Source organism: Electrophorus electricus, chromosome 7 (genome assembly GCF_041902795.1).
Source record: "Electrophorus electricus isolate QZ-2024a chromosome 7, ASM4190279v1, whole genome shotgun sequence".
Lineage (NCBI taxonomy): Eukaryota > Metazoa > Chordata > Actinopteri > Gymnotiformes > Gymnotidae > Electrophorus > Electrophorus electricus.
This window is the reverse complement of record NC_137503.1, coordinates 23730482-23749404: the sequence shown is the minus strand read 5'-3', so window position 1 is coordinate 23749404 and position 18923 is coordinate 23730482. Positions and strand designations below refer to the sequence as shown.

Sequence of the window (18923 nt, the reverse complement as noted above, 5' to 3'; positions counted from 1 at the left end):
TTTTAAACGTCTTCATGTAATCAATGAGTTAAAGAGCAGCAAACTCAAATATAACCTAAGATGTAAAATACCATGTCGAGAAATTAACAAAGGTAACAAGAAAAAATATTCTTGAGCTCCAGGATCTAAAGTTCTCTACATGACACTATGAGTCCTCAGAAGTAGTGAACAGAAAGCAAATTTTTAATTATACTTCCTTTTCATGTCTTAGTTCCTATTGCAAAAGTAAAGTTTTGGAATCCAAAAATATGAAACTTCTTACTTTTATTGTGAAGAAATCATAAATAAAAAATAAATAAATTGATTATATTCTAAAATAAATATATTCTAAAATACTGCATTAACAGATAATTTGCACAATGTTACATTTGACTGCTCAGTAGAAATCCACCAATACAGCTACTTGTTTCCGAAAGCAGATTTTAAAAAAAGTAAATTGCAAGCTAGGTAAAACGTGCATGTAGGTTCAAGTCAGGGTGATGATTACCTGCTTCATGGAGATGATACTGTAATGCTATCTTTTTCCTTCCTTCTTTCACTGACTGTATGGTTGTGGCTGCCATGGTCTCAAAGACTCTGTTTGCTTTCACATATTAAGTAAATCTATCATGTTCACTGATTGTGAATGTAATTCAAGTTTCGAAATTTTGCAAACTATTGAGTCCAATGATTCTTCCAAAGAACTTAACTTCAAAAATAACTGTACTTTATATTGTAGTCCAAGAGCATTGTTGATGCTATCTGCTAAAAATCTCTGCAGTGTAAAAATCTATTAATGTGCAAATGCAGCTAATGACAAGATTAATTTTTGACACATTGTACAAATACAATATACTAATAATTTGTTATTAAATGCTAATATTTTTGCATCATTCATTGCTTTAGCAAGAAAAACTCAATCATCATAAAAACATAATTTAAAAACTTTTAAAGATATAGCTAGAGGAAGTTTCATCAGTTCTAGTATAGCATTTTACAATTTTATTCACCTTCCATTTCAGGAGTTCTTACAGACATAGCATGTTAACAGAATGCTTGTTCTGAGTAATCTTGCACTCTGTGCAAAACATCAAAGCGATGTACTTTGACTTACACATAAACCTACCCATCTAAGCATCTTTAATCTGTCTTCCAGATACCACTATTAATAGAAATGTTTATTTGCTTTTAAAGTGCAGAGTCACATACATTTTTCTTTAATTAAAAAACGGATTACTAGCATAGCTTAGAAAGTTTTTCTCTAGACTGCAAAGGAAGAATGTTGCTGAGTCCTTGGGAGTCCTTTCTAACATGAAGGTCAGCTATTGACAAGTCTTTTAAAATGATGTCTTTTTCACTTTTGTTTTCAAGATCGTCAGTGTGGACTAAGTGAAATACAGATTAAACAAATTCACCTGAGGGATAGCAAGGCCAGACTCCTTGTATAAACCCTGCAGGGTTCTTTGCATTTTGATACAAACTCCTTTTGCATGCACTTTGGTTCATTTAAGGAATATTTTGTTGAAAAATCAAATTAGCTGTTTTTCTCTCACCCCAAAAGTGTTAAATAAAGTCAAGACATGTTTAAAGTCAAACTTTCTGTCATTTTGTCTTCAAGCTATTTCACCAATGAGCATCAGACCATCAGGCAAACTGCATACCCAAACATCACACACTTCAACTGAATAAGGTATTTAAGAAATCTTATATAGAATTATGTGGTTCCTGGTCAGTTTAGAGTGGTGATTCTGTGTGAAGCTCTAAGCTTATTTGTTGGTTAGGTTAGCCTTATAGCTCCAATCTTTTGGGGTGAGCGAAAAATGTATTTTTTTTTTCTCACCAAACTATGCCTTTGAGAGACTCAACCACTAACTATAGTTTTCATCATCCTGTTTTTTTTTGTTTGTTTTTTTAAATTATTTTTAAATTAAACCCTGTCCACCAGGTGGCGATGTACTTCAGTCCTACTATGTAGTCATATGTATTTTTTCAACATCTTTGCTGAATAAGCAAATGCCGACAATTTTGGTTGTCCTGTAAGTGCATTTTATCTCTGAGTAACAGAAACACATGCTTATACTTTTGGAAAAAAGTAACTTACTCACAGGGTTCTGTAGTATAACTATTTCAACTTTATGTACCTGACAAAAGTTTAGTAATTAATTTGTTAATTTAAGTATGCAGCTAGGTGTCTTGAAAGTCTGTAGAATCCTGCCAAAATAAAATTGACTTGATTTAACTGTAGTGGTAATATAATGGCAAAGAACCATTGTCTTTCCGACGAGATGACCCAATCAACAATCTGTAACGTAATCTGTGCAGTGCTGTGCTGAATGTCTCTTGCGGAAAAAAAAACAATTACTGTGATGGCTTTATAAAGGCAAATTATATAAAAGAGACAGATTTGTATATATTGAAAACATCGTGAAGACTAGATGCGTCTGAACGTGGGTGAATGGATACAGTCATGTGAATGCCCATGCTACGAAATCTATCTTATACTGTACGTTTGAAAATCTCTATACCACGGTATGGATCAAGGCTAACAAGATAAAAGTTGATGCATTTATATAAAGTTGCTCAGGTTACTTCAGTTTTGCTAGAAAAACATGTTATATGGTAGGATATTACTTGTAATCAATGGAAAATTAATCTGTAGTTTTTCACTCAGTTTTGTATTTGTTTATCGAGAGTATAGTTTTTTTTTCTTCTTCTGTGAAGGGCAACTAATTTAAATAATTCGTTATGGACTAATAGCGTATAGCAACTACAAGGGGAAGTTAGTACGATATTTAGGCCTGCTTCGTTATTACGTTATGTGCAAGTATTACATCGACACATGATTTTAAGTTCAGTTTAATTGTTGTTTGTAGCCTTATTTATTTGTGTTAACAGTTTTGTTTTCTGCTATGAGGAAATCTTGTCAAATAGCTGCCGAAGAACAGCTGGAAGAGGTTGAGTGTTACACGATCGTTTGGACCATACATTAGACCTGATGAAAGGGTTTATAAATCTGAGCAGGCATTTTGGTCTTAGCTCCCACAAAACAGTAGCGCTGTGGTGTGATTTAGAAAAGCTCTTTTGCTGGGTGGGAACTGAAAGATTTAACATTTAGTCTAAATATGGAGAAAACTCACGAATGACCGTTACAGTATGCTGAAGATATCCAAAAATATATACCTACGTGTTCTTTCCCTTATTATATATGTATATATTTGTCCACTTTGTGTGTCTTTGAGGACCAATTCACAACACTAACAAAAGGTCGGGTATTTTTTACTGGCTAAAATTTAGTCCAGGAATACTGGAATGTCTCTGCACTTTCCAAATATATTCTTAATATAAAAAGGACCTACATAACCAAAATACTGTACCCTCATGCTATTTTATCTCCAAGATTTTGTGTAGGACTTCTGGACCGGACGAACATGCTTGCTTTTTGGTGATTGTAAACGAGGCCTTAAAGGTGTTTTTCAATCAAGTCAGCCGGATACACCTGCATGGAGGAGAATCCTCGGTTAACAGTGGTCTCTGGGAGGCTTTGAATTGATTCATCATGGAATTTTATTGCAACTTACAAAATTATTTAATCAATTATTTTTTTTTATAATATGTTGGGATTTAATATATTGTGCTGCACCGAATCACAAATCTTTGTTGGATGGACATTCAACAATGGATAACATATTTTCACTGATTACCAAGTGTTACGCTTCTCTCTCCAAAAGATCATTTTTTGGGAATGTAAGAAACCGCTCATGTGACACTGAAGTAAACACAATGTCCAAATATTTCGAGAAAAAGCCTATGTTTTTCTCCACCCTTTCAATTCATGCTTTGAAAAATCATTAGGAAACGTTTCGGTTTTGTTCACACATCCACTTCACCTAGAAAGGTCATTTTCCTTTACACACACACACACACACACACACACACACGCACACACACACACACCGAGAGAGAGAGAGAGAGAGAGAGAGAGAGAGAGAGAGAGAGAGAGAGAGAGAGAGAGAGAGAGAGAGAGAGAGAGAGTGAGAGAGAGAGAGGTTTAGCTATAGCAAAAATAAATAAATAAAATAAATAAATAAACACACATTCATACATACATACACACATATGATTTTTTGGATCATGCAAGCTTGTCTCACAAAAAGCGGCAAAAATCCTATCACATTAAATTCCCATTCGCAATCATTTGTGGGACACGGGCTGGTTAATGACTAACTGGACATGTTAAAAGTACACAAAAAGGATTAAGAAACAGGTCTGGGCTTCAAATAAAGCCAGCTAACAAAGTATTTTAGCTTGATATTATTTTGAACACTCTTCGGGGTTTTTTAAGGTTTAACTGTACCCGTTGTTGTAAAAGACAACACATATCCTCAGAACGACGCGCAGCTGTCTGCGCGGTAAGAGAACACCCGGCCGCGCCATAACCCAGTGCATCAATCTCCTACCGACTGACAGGCGCTATGTCCACCTGTTACCGAGCGCCTCTTGCCCGGTTACATCTCGGCCAACCCCGGGTCTATGTGTGTGACAAGCAGTAGCTAAACGTCTCCGCCAGTGTTTTCACGCACTATGCGTGTGCAATTTCAGCACCGTCACACTACAGTGTCAGAGCACTGTTGAAATGTTACTGTCATACTCAGTGGATATCTCTTCCAGTGACACTTTGTGAACCACATTTAAAGGTAGCTTCGAAATAAATTTGAGGAGACTCTTTTCATGTACCCGTTTGTTCTAAACCGTCGGTGCTCGGTTCACATTAAGGACTCACAATTTGCCTTAGACAGCAGTATCACACTAAATTACAACTGGTATAGCCCTTTTGCCAGACACTGCTAAAACAGTGTCAAACTCGTTCAAACTCAAACTCGTTTTACAATAGGCAGATCTGGTGACAGTTTTGCTAAGGAAACGGTCAGAATGGACATAGCACAACTGGCAGCATTAATAATCCATTAATCACAATTAGTATGGACAACGTGCTAGACATGCATAGGAAAGATCTATTAAAAATACCGCATTAAATCAGTAGTCATGACCAACCAGGAGAACTAATGCGTTTCGTCTTTATGCAATAAAGCCTTTTGATATATAACAGTGCACAGGAGAGGAACATTAACAATGGACTATGTGCAATAAAACCTATTCACATGAATTTGCCTTGTTACCCTAAAACAATCCATGAGTACCTAAGAATGTAAAACGCTTTAATAATAATAATAATATTGATAATAATTATTAAGAGCTCAAAAATGGCACACAAAGACTGTTTTTATTATTAGTGTGAAATACAGTAACCTCAAACAATATATTCAGACAAGGAATTAAACAGATAACAACCTAACTTTACCTGACAGTAGATTTATATATATATATATATATATATATATATATATATATATATAAAGAGTTAAACATTTAAACATTTCCGATGCTGATGAAAGATCTGAAGACATAATAAGAGAAAACCTTCCGATTTTCAGAGAAAAGTGAGCAGTCTTACACAATTTCTGTGTATGCATTTAAAGATTGTGAACATTAAAAATGTAAACATTTATAAAGTGTAAACGTTGTGGTAGAAAATGGTGTAAATACACCAGAAATTTAAACAATAAAGGCTTTAAAAATTTGTTACCACGTCTACAATGCTATAAATGGTAAACTAACTTTTATTTATTGGTATACATTGTTTACAAGCTAGCAATTTATCATTATTCAGCATTTAGCTGTTCTTATGATTTTTTTCAACAGTATTTTTGACAAGGGCTAAAAGTACAACCACAGCTGTATGAACACAAAACCTTACTAAACATCCCATTCAGTTAAGATTAAAAACCATATAATCTGATGCCTTCACTATCAGATATAATAAATAAGAAGAAACCAATCTGTATTCAGAGTATATTGTGTTGAAAGCCAGAATCCGTTTCAGAGTGGCTGGCTTTCAGAGCCATTTGTTTTCACCTTTTAACTGTGCTGTGCATCATCCAGACGGGCTGGTGCACTCCCCTGCACTCATCTTCACACCTCAGCTGTCACCTCTCATCCTGCATCTCTCTGGCCCCCCTCCATTTTTTTTTTCTGCAGGTTTCCCTTCTTTTGCTGTTCAGCTGCAAAAGAAGGTTAATGCAGTCGAGCTCCATTAGGAACCTTGAGCACCTCCCTCCCTGCACCCCACCGCCACCCTCATTCAGCTGGGCTCCAGAACCCTGGGGCACAGTCCTAATGGCAGGGGTGGTTGAAGCTGGGCTCTTAGTGGCTCTGCAGCAGGAAGTGGGAGGGTGTCAGGTTACCTGAGCAGGTAAGACGATGTTTGTTTGCTATTACCACCGCGGGTCCAGAGGTCACAGGACATAAAAAAGTGCCCCGGTGTTTGAAGGGAGAGGAGTGTTGACATAGCGGATGGCTGATACTTAATCCTCACATTGTGTGAGAGTCGGCGCTAAAGCTGCACAGCACACATTCCTACTTCTCGCCAGGCGATGGAGAAAGATGCAACCGAATAGAGTCTCTGCCTAATGCACTGCACCCTGCACAGATTAGCACAATTTATGTGTCTTAATTAACCCACCACCTAATTACTAGGACAGTATGTCTCCAGCCCGAACATCGTTACTGGCTATTAAACTGCATAACACAGCTATGGGTAAACTACTTGTCTGACACCAGGATAGGTTTAGCTTGTTTTAGGCTGTGCTGATCACATGACTGATCCCTACCCTATCCACCCACTACCCTATGCTATCTCTGAATATTGTCATCTCTCTGTAACCATTGCTCTGAAAACTATCAACATAGTTTCACAGTCAGGAATGTGTGCTTTTATCTCTCGCTGCTCCTTGCTGGCTCTTTTAAAGCACTGGTTGTTTTTACACTGTTCGGCCTCAGCAGTGGTAAGACTAATGCTGTTTGAGAATTAGCATGTAGTGGTTGCAACATCAAGCAATAAATGCACACACATACCACACCAAAGAAATTTATGTGTGGGGAGGCACTGGTATAAGGCGGGGTTCACTGCTTTTAAAGAGAGGATATGCCACTCACAACAAACCACACGCTCTCAAGTACCTGGAGGCCATCCAGGGACTGAGTCCATCCCTTAAAAATAGTGAGAGCAAGCTGAAGGACAAATGTATCCTACAGATCTGGCTTGACATCGCAGCAGTAGCAGACAGTGCCCATCTGGAAGACTTTCACCGTTGCTGAAGGGATTCCTGTGCAGCAGGGCTTTCAACCACCTAGCTTTCCCGAGATAGTCCTAGCAGGCCATTCCTGTAAATCAAATCAGTGGTAGCAAGACATGAATATCTCATATCCACCAAGCTCAGTTCAACTAAAATGTGATAGTTAACATTTCTTCACTTCTCTATGTAACCCCCTTTAAAGTATTAACTCTGGTTAGTTCTCTGAAGAAGGTCTTATAACCTATAAGAAGAGGCTAATTAGTACAGCACAGTTGTATTTACACAGTACAGGTCCTGAATGTAGGAGTATTGTGCCAACATGAGCACACTGCAGCTCATATGAGTATAATTTGGTTTTCCATTCCTTAATACTCAGGAATGCAGAGCTCTTTTAATCTATGCACTCAGTGTATGGAAACCCACTTCAAATGCCGCATCAGTTTAACTTCACTTTATATTCTACATGACATTCCTGGGTGACAGTTGAATAAATGAAACATTTACATTTCTGCATGACGTGAATGAAAGACCTGTCCATAACATCCATATCTGGAACTGACAAAAGTAAAGCAAACGTTTTTTAAATTTATTAGTATGCAAGTAATTCTTACTCCATAGGCAAAAAATGAAATTTTAGGCTTGCAGAACTTTTACAGTGCTGAGGATGACAGCACAATGAAGTTCCCAGGGGAACCTTAAAGAAAAATGAGTATGAGTCTCTCTCCTGCAAGTTCTGTGCAGCTTTTGTATTCTGTAACAGTCGAGAGACATAGAGAGCCTGACTGATAAACGTAACAGCTGTTTTTACCGACCGCTCCTTCCGTAAGTCCCGCATTTTGTTCAGTAATTGTAGGAATGATATAACAGACACATTCTGTGATTTGTTAATTTGGTTGTCAGTCACTAGATTGATGATTATATTTCAAGAGTATGATCCAAATACATGAAAATGTCCAATGTTTATGTGTGTGATCATATTCATTTACAGCTCAGCAGACTCCACACACATGGGGGATCTCGTGTGTGCCAGCAGCAACGAAGGGAATAATGGGAACTCTAAACATAGTGGAATACCGTGTGGAAGAAACCGGACGCACTCTTGGTTTCTCCGCAGGTGAAATGCCAGTCAAACACTGGCTCAGCTTCAGCTTTCAAACTCTGTAAAGCATAACGATCCCATTACCCTGTTTTAAAGAAGCCATGTGCCACCCAATTCACCTTAAAGACACATGTCAACATTTTGGCAAGAAAACCTGTTTAAATTCTTACCCATGGGCAAACAAGCTCACAGATATTATATTTCCCCAAAACCACACACACACACACACACACACACACACATACACACACAAAGTAGCTGATTTAAAAAAAAATTTAAGATTGAAAATGGGCATAATACTCTAAATTTGTTCATATTTACTTGTGCAATTCATGCAATAAAATATTTTTTTAGGCTATTTTGACATTTGAAACCACAAACTGTCAGACCTGTAGCGAAGTGCCTAGTTATGTCAGGAATTCCCAGGACAAGACCTCTGGATTCATCTCTTTTGTAAGACACGTTCAGCTCCAGTTGACATGTAAATAATATATAATCCAGTGAAACATGACACACCAGTTTAACAATTAACACTCCAAAAGTGGCCCAAAGACTGGATGCTTAAAAGTTAAAAAAACCCAAAACAAAACTGCATCATTATCTCTATAGCTATATAACTACAGCCCACTAAAACTCTTATTAAGACAACATATATGCCACCTATGGTCATGCAGATTACCAAGACAACTGCTGACTATGACACATTGCTTAAATTAATGTTCTTAATAATGTGCTGTAATACTCAAACAGCAAGCTGTTACAGAGGATGTAAATGTGATCAAGAGCTGAGACTGTGTAGCCATAAAAAACCCTTCTTTATGCTTAAGGTGACTCTGAACCATCTGTGTGCAATAAACCAGTAAGACACCAGAGCTGCCTGCTCTGTCTGACCAGGCTGGGCACAGAGACAATGTGTGGAGCAGCTGTTTGTGCATTGTACTGACGGGGCAGGACACCTCCAGACTTCACTGCGGCCTCCTGGGCTAGAGGTTTAATAAACCTGTTCAGATGCTATGGAGGATAAGCACCATTCTTTGGTGGCACTCTGACTTTAAAAGCGACATTACGCCTATTAGCTAATGCTCAACGTTGATTCTCAGCATAGACAGGATTGTTTCTGATTGTTTGTTTTCTCTGTAAAATGAGGTGCCGTTCAGAGAATAACAAGAAAATTAAATGTTAAAAATGTCTTGGAGTGAGCGGTCGGAGGGAGGCTTGCATAGAAGCCTGGCCTTGCTGCCACACACTACCACTGAGCTCCAAATCCACGTTCATGCTGCTTAGGTTGACTAATGTGAAAAATGCCAGTAGTGATGGTGTGAGAATCGCCAGCCATGTGACACTTGTGGATAGACTGAATATCATATAGAGCTGTTTTACAGCTTAGGCATTAGCAGTGTTCACATACCACGGCCACCAGCATGAGACGGTATTGCACAAACTCCAGCAATCTGCCCCTTCTGCTCACTACAGTGAGACCCTGAGGGCCAGCAAGATGCATGCTTCCTCACAACCCATAACCCCTCATCCACTTGTGCAGAGGACTGCTATAAGTTGATGACAAGCCAGTGATAACATGCTGAATTGGAAGTCATGGGGGCATACCTATAAACTGAATGAATTACACACAAGATCTATATCCAGGGTGGTCCATTTAAGTGGTACCATACCGCCTGAATAGTATACACTTCATGATTTCAATAAACCCGTCCTCAAGCCCAAGCTCGGATGCAGGACTGTCATGAGGGTCAGGGGCTTTGATTACTGCTGATCAGAGTGTCGTTTTGTATCCAAAGGTATGTATTTAATTAAGGGCTCCACATTTGTACAGCTTAGGGAGTGAAAGCACACTGTATTTAATTCATCAGCCAAATAATAACACGGTTCCCGTTGCTATTTCCCTTGCACGTGTTTATAATTCCATATCGACTCTAAGAAGCAACTCACGAAAACGCTTAAATATAGACTATATCTAATATAAAGTTACATTTCTTTAGACAGGTCACACTGATTAGACAGGGCCCCATTTCTTAAAATTATCTCAGTGTTAAGATCATCTTGAATGAGACAGAGAGTGTTCAGTATAATATTCGCACTACCATTTAAAGATGGTCTTTATTTTACGACGCCAAGGTCATAGCAAAAATGCTGACCTCAATACCTCAATACGAAAGTAATGACATAACTAATGATAGAACATATACAATAAATCTTGATAAAATCTGCAAGTAATATAATTTCATATAATGCATAAGCCGAAACATCTGCATTATATGTATTTACACGTTCATTGTTAAGAACTATAAATAAGCATGTCGTTAATAATATTCTGGTAAATTTGTACGGTATAACGTTGATCATCTTTCACTTAAATGTAACATTTACATCACGGTTGTTTAATTTCATTGCTTGGCTGGTAGAAAGCACAAGATACATGCTGATTAAAATTCTTTCGGACCGCTTAGCGGGCAGTCGCGCTGACTTGCTGAGAGACTGTTGAGTCTGAAGGGTACGCATAGTGACAACTGGCCCCGGATCCCCCAGTGCCGCTCCTCAAAAGTACTTAAGAATGTGTTTTGAAGATAATGATTGACATCTCGCCTCTCACCTCTTCCATTTAGCGTCCGACAATTTATGAGGCGCCATTTTGAGACTATGCGTTAACTTCACAAATGTTCCAGCTACAAAAACGGCAACATATCGGGTGTCGTTCTCGTCAGGCTTGGGGCTCGCGGCTACGCTTCAAGCAGGGCGCGCTGTCCTATGCACAGCCATAACAACATGCAGAATGTGCTCCCGAGGTAAACGCCACTCCAAATAGCACAGCCCACTTCAGTCATGCTAAAAGTGGCATTGGGGTTATCGTGTACCTGAAAAGGACAAATTTATTAACTTTGTCTCATAATGTGTCCAAAAATACAGAAAAGAAAATTAAGTTCATACGAATGATTCAAAGTCCCTTGAATAATTATAGCCCACACTACGTCTGTATTTAACACATCTAATAAGCTTAATTACGTACTTACCTTCAGACGTTTTCCTTATCATCTTGTCTTCTTTACAAAAAATGTTGTGTGTCCTCTTGACTTTCCCAAATCAATACTATGATAACAGATTTTTGTTTTATCCCGTCTTCAATTAAAAAGCTCTGTCCGCCCACGGCTTGTATGTAATTGATCACTTTAGTCGTAAACTGATATTAATATATTCTATGTAAAGCGGCCCAGTACTAAACTACAACAAAAAATACCATCTGTAAAAACAGAACACATAGCAGTATTGTAACATTCACTTGACAGATTATTAGCCTCCCCAAATGTTTTATCAAATACAAACTCAAGAGACACGACAGATAATGACGAATGTCTGCAAGAACGTTAACTCTGCTCCTTTTCCGTTTCACCTCTAAATTATGGAGCGAGGTAAAAAATATGATTTCTTAAGCCAAAACCATTGCTTTCATTGCTAAAGAGGAGTATCTCTCGGCCAGTGTAGTGTGTGTTGAAATAGTATGCTGCCATTCATGCTCTGAAAGGTCAGCATAACCTTGAACATTTGTTGCGTCAAGCAACAGTAATCGCTAGATTTTTGAGCTAGCCTGATGGAAAACAGATCTTTTCTAAATATTTATGTAAAAAAGCGGCTGCTACACAATCGGAAACGGTTATATGTATGTTCTTAAAATTTTCGGTACTTTGTCGTTACTTTGCGCCGTAGTTGCGCAGCTGCTTACCATTTTAATAATGTTTGTATTATATGCTGACTGTACACTGTATATTGATCACACAGCATGCCCTCTTTGCATCAATTGTTCGTGACCGGAGGAACATTTGTGAAAGGGAAATCCAAAGTGTTGTTAAACCTGAATGTATATGTAAAGCAGAAAAATATGGGAAAAGTAGAAAAAATGTAGCAACCGCAGTATTTACTGATGCAAGAACATATGTGCGTGAAAGCAATAAACACAAGCAGTAGTTATATAGACTCTGACAATAACTTGGTAAAGGCGAAGGGTAATTATTTACTTGAGGAGCTCCTTCAAGGAGTGGAAGGCTGGAATCACTGAGCCATATTTACGTATGCACACAAAGACTGCTGCGCTACAATACTGATATCTTGGAACTGGCGTTTTGGAAAGTACGTGGAGAGAACGCCGAATAAAGTAAAATACGGTTGTTTTTTTTATGACACAATTTTTGAGTCAGTGTAACAACATGTAACAAGTAACACTAATTAATAATCACACCCAAATCCTTTTGCACATAGCGCGTATGGATTCGATTGCGCTTATATAGATATTTGGATATGTGTTCATGTCCTTGCCACACGTAGAGGCGACTGTGTACAGACGAATATACGTCCAACTCTGTCAGAGCAGGTGCTTGATTCACGTTCTTTAAGTGCTATCAGTATATGAAAATAACATACGAGATGAATTCACTATGAAAAGCGTCAAGATTCTCAATTCTATTCAGATGCTGAAGGAAGGCCTTTGTAAATGCAAGATATTGAAAGGCTTCAGCATAATTACGTGTACTTGCAGATTTAATCACACTGTTCCATTCCTTTAGGATGAAGAAACATAGCACAGATAAAACATATAACACTTAACTTTCCTTAATGCAGTACCAAGGAAAAAATACTTTACAAGGCAATATATTAATGTATTCAAATAAAACTTTAGAATCCATCACACTGAACAAGTGGTGATTGAAAGTCAACAAGAACCTACATTAAAAGATCATGACCTTCATGGCCATGTGTTCACAGTTACTCATAATGAATGAGCTGACTTATCGCACTAGTCACATTTGGACACAGTCAGTATATACAGAGACACATTCGGTTGAAATGGGTGGTGTGTGTCCATCTGCTGGCACGTCCTCCCATCCCCCCCATTCTCAAATCAGAAAAACTGAACCAGTTGTTCCCTGTGTGAGTGGGGGTTTGGATTTGACAAAATACTCCTTTTATGAAATCCCTTGCTTGGTCAAACAGTGGACAGCGGCACTGCCATTGTGTGTGTGTGTGTCTGCTGAGTTGCAAAACAGTTGTCGATGACAGCTGTCGAGAGCAATATAGAGTCAAGTGGCTTCAAATAGCCTCTGGTCTCTTCTGTCAGGATAGGGGAATGCTGCTCTCTCATCAGTCTCTAATTTCTAATAAAAAAGAAACCTGCAATAATACTGATTCCGCTCTCACTCATGGTTCCTCTTGTGAAGGACATCCACTCACTTCTGTAGTTTGGCGCTCATGCGTCCTCAAAAGAAGTGCTTGTTCATTTTGTTTCCTTTTGGACATGAGTTTGCTCAGGAGGGGCTGAGAGCTTTGAGGCTGGTGTGAAGGAGAGAGAGACTGAGAGACAGCGAGTGAGTGAGAGAACAGCTGCCGGTCACACCACCGTGTATTTCTGGATGGCTGTTCCACTAGTGTCACTGGGCCCTGTTTCCCCTCCGCGTTAGCTTAGAGGGTCTTGGTACAGGACTCTCTGGGGGCCTGCGGGGTAGGGGGGGCAGTTATCCACGGCAGGACGATTTCAACTCAGGATGCTCCCACTGCAGAGTGCGTAGCGCCGAGCTGCAAGTGAGATCAGAATCTGTTACGGAAAAGCCTGCGGCCGCCTACAAGGCAGAGAGAGACAGAGGTCAGCGGAGGGTGGAGAGGCAGTGGGCCTCTAAAACCAGTATAAGTCCTTGCTCTTATCCTGGCTCTGCAGACCTGAGAGCAAGACAGAGCAAGAGAGGGAGAGAACAGGAAGACAAGAAAAGAAGAAAGGTAAGGGGAACCGAAGAGGAGGGGAATAAAGCTCTCAGATGTGGGAAGCTCCATAGCAAGTGAAGATGAATGCACAGGTGATGAAAGTGAAGGTCGAAAGAACAGTTTGGTCGAAAGAAGTCTGCAGTGTACTTGGTAATATAACAGCACACTGGCCTTGGTTTTAAAGGAACAGGAAAAATGTCAGTGATAACACTCATAAGTGTTTCAAAAACAACTAAAATGAATTAACAGGAAAATGATAACCCCTTAAATGAGGACTGTTTAGGCTAATATTTAAAGAATTTATTGGATTTTTTACTTTTTGCTATAAGACATATAGCTAAATGTTTAGTAATGTTGCTATAGGACAGGATATTTTTGATTTTTTGTAAAGCGATTGAATAGGATGACATGGTTCTCACCTGCGTCTACGTTCAGGCCGAGGCCCTGGCCCATATCGGAGCCTGTCCCTGGGAAGGCTCCAGTCCAGGAAGAGCTGGCTGGCTCACTCTTGCCAATGTCACAGGGCGAGGGTCCAGGAACGGGCACTGTGGTGGGGGGAAGCCTGTGTGGCCGCACTGAGGGTACCAGCAGGGATCCATAGCGTGGGTCAAAGTGTGTCCCATACATGTCGTGCACGGAGGGCCGGGGGTAAGTGGAACCCTGCGTGCCAATGGCACCCCCGAGCGAGTACGGAGGGTGGTGATGGGGGTGGGTTGGGTGCCAGGGCTCCGTTGTGGCCTGGTGGAGATGGCCGTGCAGAGAGGCTGTGGAATAGGGGTCGGCTGGGAAAGGAAGCTCGGCATGAGATGCCCCGAGAGCGCTGCTCAGAGACGCAGTGACTGATGGCTGATATGCACTGTTCCAGAATGAGGGAGGAAAGCTTCGCTGACTCATTGGGAATGATCCATCTGAAGCGGGAGCAAGAGACAGAGAAACAGAGATAATTAAAAATTATTTCCATATGCATCAAAACATGAAACACTATAAACATTATTTAAAATCATGCGCCAATGCATCCTACTTGTAACGAAGATACACATGTATAATGCGCAAGAGAATAATGTTGGCACATGATAATTCATAAGTATTCACATATCACAAACACAAAGAAAATAATAATGAAAAAGCCAGGCACTCATGTTTCTCATAGCCAACTAATGCCAAATATTTAATTAACATTCATTTGTTGGAAAACTCTTTCAGTTAAGAGCAGAATTGCATGTATTTTGCACATTTGCAGAAAGTATACTTGTTTTTGTTTTTTTTTTGTTTTTTTACTTTTTTCTAAATTAGTCATGAAATGATCATACCTAAACGCTACAGAATAATATAATAGCCCTAGAACGCGATAGCATCATCCTCACCTTTCCAGGAAGATGCACTTCGTGCAGACTTGTTGCTGGCAGGACTAGGCGCGTAGTTGCTGGCTTGGCTCAGAGCCCGACTGAAATGTTCGTCCACTACCGAACTGATGTCTCCCTGAAAGTAGGTGAAGAGAACACATCTCGAGTTGATGTATTCGGCCTCGGGCGGATGGTCTTTCTCCCGCGCACAGTCTTCTTCCTTTATTGTTGGCGCGGACAGGTTGGAGAACGAACTGCCTGCGCTGATAGTTTCTTGCGCTTCTTGCATTTTTGAATAAAATGCCAATTTCTGAAAAAAACAAAACAAAACAAAACAAATATTACCACCATGAAATATTTATTTATTGACTTACTTACGTACCTAGTTGCTTATCTTTTAATTTTTTTTAAAAAAAATTTGGGTTATTATAATTGCATTTCAATATAGGCTTATGCTTATGTTGTAGGCTTTGTGAAAGGTCTCCCCTAAAAACAGCAGGGCTAGGCCTGCTCATGTATTCTGGAATCTAATATCGGCTTGAACCAAATAGTCTGGGATCATGACATAAAAATTATTATGAAGTAATGGTACAACTATTATACTAATTAAAATAAACAATCATGCTATTTGTCTCAGAGCCAAACGAAACCAAATAACATTTCTGTTGTGTAAGTACTCCGTATTTTGAGAGATTTTCGCACTATTTGAAATATGAAAACCGCCTCTCTGTCCAAACATGCATATACATCTGTATGTTTGCTGTGAGAGGTTTAAAGAAAGTGCCAAAACTTTAAAGAGGGCTTAGTCATCGTGCATGTCTAGCGGCAGTGACCCATATCAATGCTAGATTTCACAACGGCATCCCCACTCTGTTTTCAGTTTTAATGGCCCTTCATAACAGTAAAACGATGAACGATGAAATTTACACAAATTCTATTGAGTGCCAATTTGCTTGGTTCACAAACTATTTTTTTAAAATTATGTTTCTAAGTAATTTAACATGCAGTAAACGCTTATGATTAGTACGATGTATTTAGATCACAATATTTATATAATTTGAGTACTGAATAGAAATAGTACAGTACTTGTTTATAGGGGTGGCTAAGTTTCTAAAAAAACAACCAGTTTGTTCGTCTGTGCTAAAATTATTAAGGGCTCAGTGGATTACGAAAGACATAAAACATACTCAGAGTTGAACAGATTTGCACATAGGTCAGTGCGTTTATACTGCTCTTTCAGAAAAAAATGATTACGAGTACCATTTTAATATCCGTTGTAAAAAAAAAAGCGTGTTCACACGTACCTGATGATACGGGCTGTAAGTTGCGGCGAAGTACGACTGAGGTGGAGGGTACACTTGATACATTACATCCAAGCAGCTCATGGCGAAAGCAAGCTGTAGCTGAGCCTATATCACGTATAATAACACAATTAAAGGATGCTTCATTTGAGATAAAAGCGCCAGTTCTTGTGGGAAAGAAAAGAAAGCTTGCACTGCGCAGATAAAAGTCACTATCCGAGCGTCACTTTGAGTGTATGTCCGGTTCCCTCAAACGTTACCACGCGAGTGAGGAGAGCTGGAACGAACCATGAATTACTCAGTTGTTTTGACGTCTCATTGCACGAGCGCTCAGGCGACCAATCTTAGAGAGCGCGTTCATGCACCTCGTTGTGCTACGCTTTCCTACCAATTGCCCTAGAGAATGACAAATGCATACAACAACTTCTCTTAGAGTAGTGTAAGTAATGATTAATTTGAATGAAAATGTTACTTCCCATAGATTTTATATATATATATATATATATATATATATATATATATATATATATATATATATATATATAAATTACTCATAGATACGCACCTTGAGCTTTTACTATTTTTTTTTACTAATAATTTTATGTGTGCGTATGTAGGCTAAATAGCTATTTCACCTATGTGTTATGTTGTAAATCTCTCTCTCTCTCTCTCTCTCTCTCTCTCTCTCTCTCTCTCTCTCTCTCTATATATATATATATATATATATATACATATATATATATATATATATATATATATATATATATATATATATATATATATATATATATATATATAAAAGCACAACGCACCTTCAAAAACCAAAAACATGTCAGTCAAGTCAGTCTTTATTGTTTATTGAAATTAGATGTTTTTTCCACTTCATGGTGCAGTCCAACAGCAGTGCAGCAGCACTACCTAAGTGCCACAGTCTCTCCACAGACAGAACCAGCACTTTACATTCCTGTGTCAGAGGTCAACTAGTCTCATCACAATTGGTGCCGGGGTCAAAGAACATAATATATCATTAAGACATTTAAAATCAACATTATAGCATGACTGACCAAGCACCAGTATTCTGCTCACTTGAAGCAATGCTGCTCATATTGTCAGAACCATTTGCTGTTTGCTGGAGCAGCTGTAACAGACATGGTTAAGGCTCACTAAGATTTAATCAGGAATTTGACAGGAATGTTTGGTATTCTGACACCCTAGAGCCTCATCATGAAGTCTCTGACACATTATGCCAATGTAGCGCTGTCCAGAGTGCTGGAGTTGAATATATTTCTAATTTTTCATCAAATAAAAATGTCCATGTGAGAGTAAGATAGTTTTACTCAAATAGAAGTACTTTTGTTACGTGATTGAATGTTCTAACATTTCATAAAAGGCTTTTTATTTCTTACACATCACTTAGGGCCTATAGCATTTATTTCAAAGCAAATCTCTTTTGAATAATTTTACACTGTGATGTGTGAGCATGATGTGTAAGATGATATCCAATCAATACATGCATGTTCTCACACGACATCATCTTTAAAACTGTCTTCCATTTCACATTTGGCTGCTTGCAATGAAGAATTCCCTGCCCATCATCCTCTTATTACTGTTCAGTGAACAGTGATCTTTTCATAGGGTCACTTTCATGTATAGTTAACATCTCTTGTGCTGGCAAAGGGCTCCCACAGCTGAGGAGGAAGTAAGACTAGAAGTAATTCTGCTTGCATACCAGGGGCATTGTCTTCAAAATACTCCAAGGAAGTGTATGGGACTCAAAAATGACACGTTGTGACAGTACCTATAATATCAGTAAAGGCTGAAGATTGAAGAGATCCATGATGACTTCTCAAGCAGTGTTTCATACTGTAATGCGGCATTAGTACAGCTAAGCCGAAGCTCAAACAATGAGCACTAAGCATATCCCATACTAATCCTAGCCCATACGTCTTCCTAACACCAATTCTGCCTTAATAAGGTTTATATTTTCTGTTAAAGAAAAATCTGTAAATGTTGTGGTGAATTGTTTTGACTTGTGTTACTGGCATCGTCACTCACTTGAGCTGAAAGTGAGTTTATTTATTTGTACATATCATAATGCATTATTATTCAAATGACCATGTAAGACACTCATGGCATAAAAGTGTAAATGAAAGAATGTAAAATCTCTGTGAATACATGGTAATGATTTGTTTATTTAAAGATCTTGTATTAAAAGGATGAACAACTGTGTACTTATAATACCACTTCG

At 38.7% G+C, this 18923-nt stretch overlaps 1 protein-coding gene across 4 annotated transcripts; it reads right to left on the bottom strand.

Annotated features, from left to right (window-relative positions):
* Positions 1–5387: 5387 nt before the first annotated feature.
* On the bottom strand, positions 5388–16958 carry vgll2a (vestigial-like family member 2a). Of its 4 annotated transcripts, none has more exons than XM_081718337.1 (4): positions 16679–16958; positions 15396–15684; positions 14451–14939; positions 5388–7260 (listed from the first exon to the last, which is right to left on the bottom strand). In XM_081718337.1, the coding sequence occupies exons 1-4, from the start codon at positions 16757–16759 to the stop codon at positions 7247–7249; spliced, it is 873 nt and encodes a 290-aa protein (XP_081574463.1). In that variant the 5' UTR covers positions 16760–16958; the 3' UTR covers positions 5388–7246. The 4 variants fall into 4 exon arrangements, with proteins under 4 accessions (XP_081574463.1, XP_035379863.1, XP_035379865.1 ...); XM_035523970.2 differs by lacking the exon at positions 5388–7260 and adding an exon at positions 12799–13989; XM_035523972.2 differs by lacking the exon at positions 5388–7260 and adding an exon at positions 12799–13892.
* Between the last annotated feature and the right edge of the window lie 1965 nt (positions 16959–18923).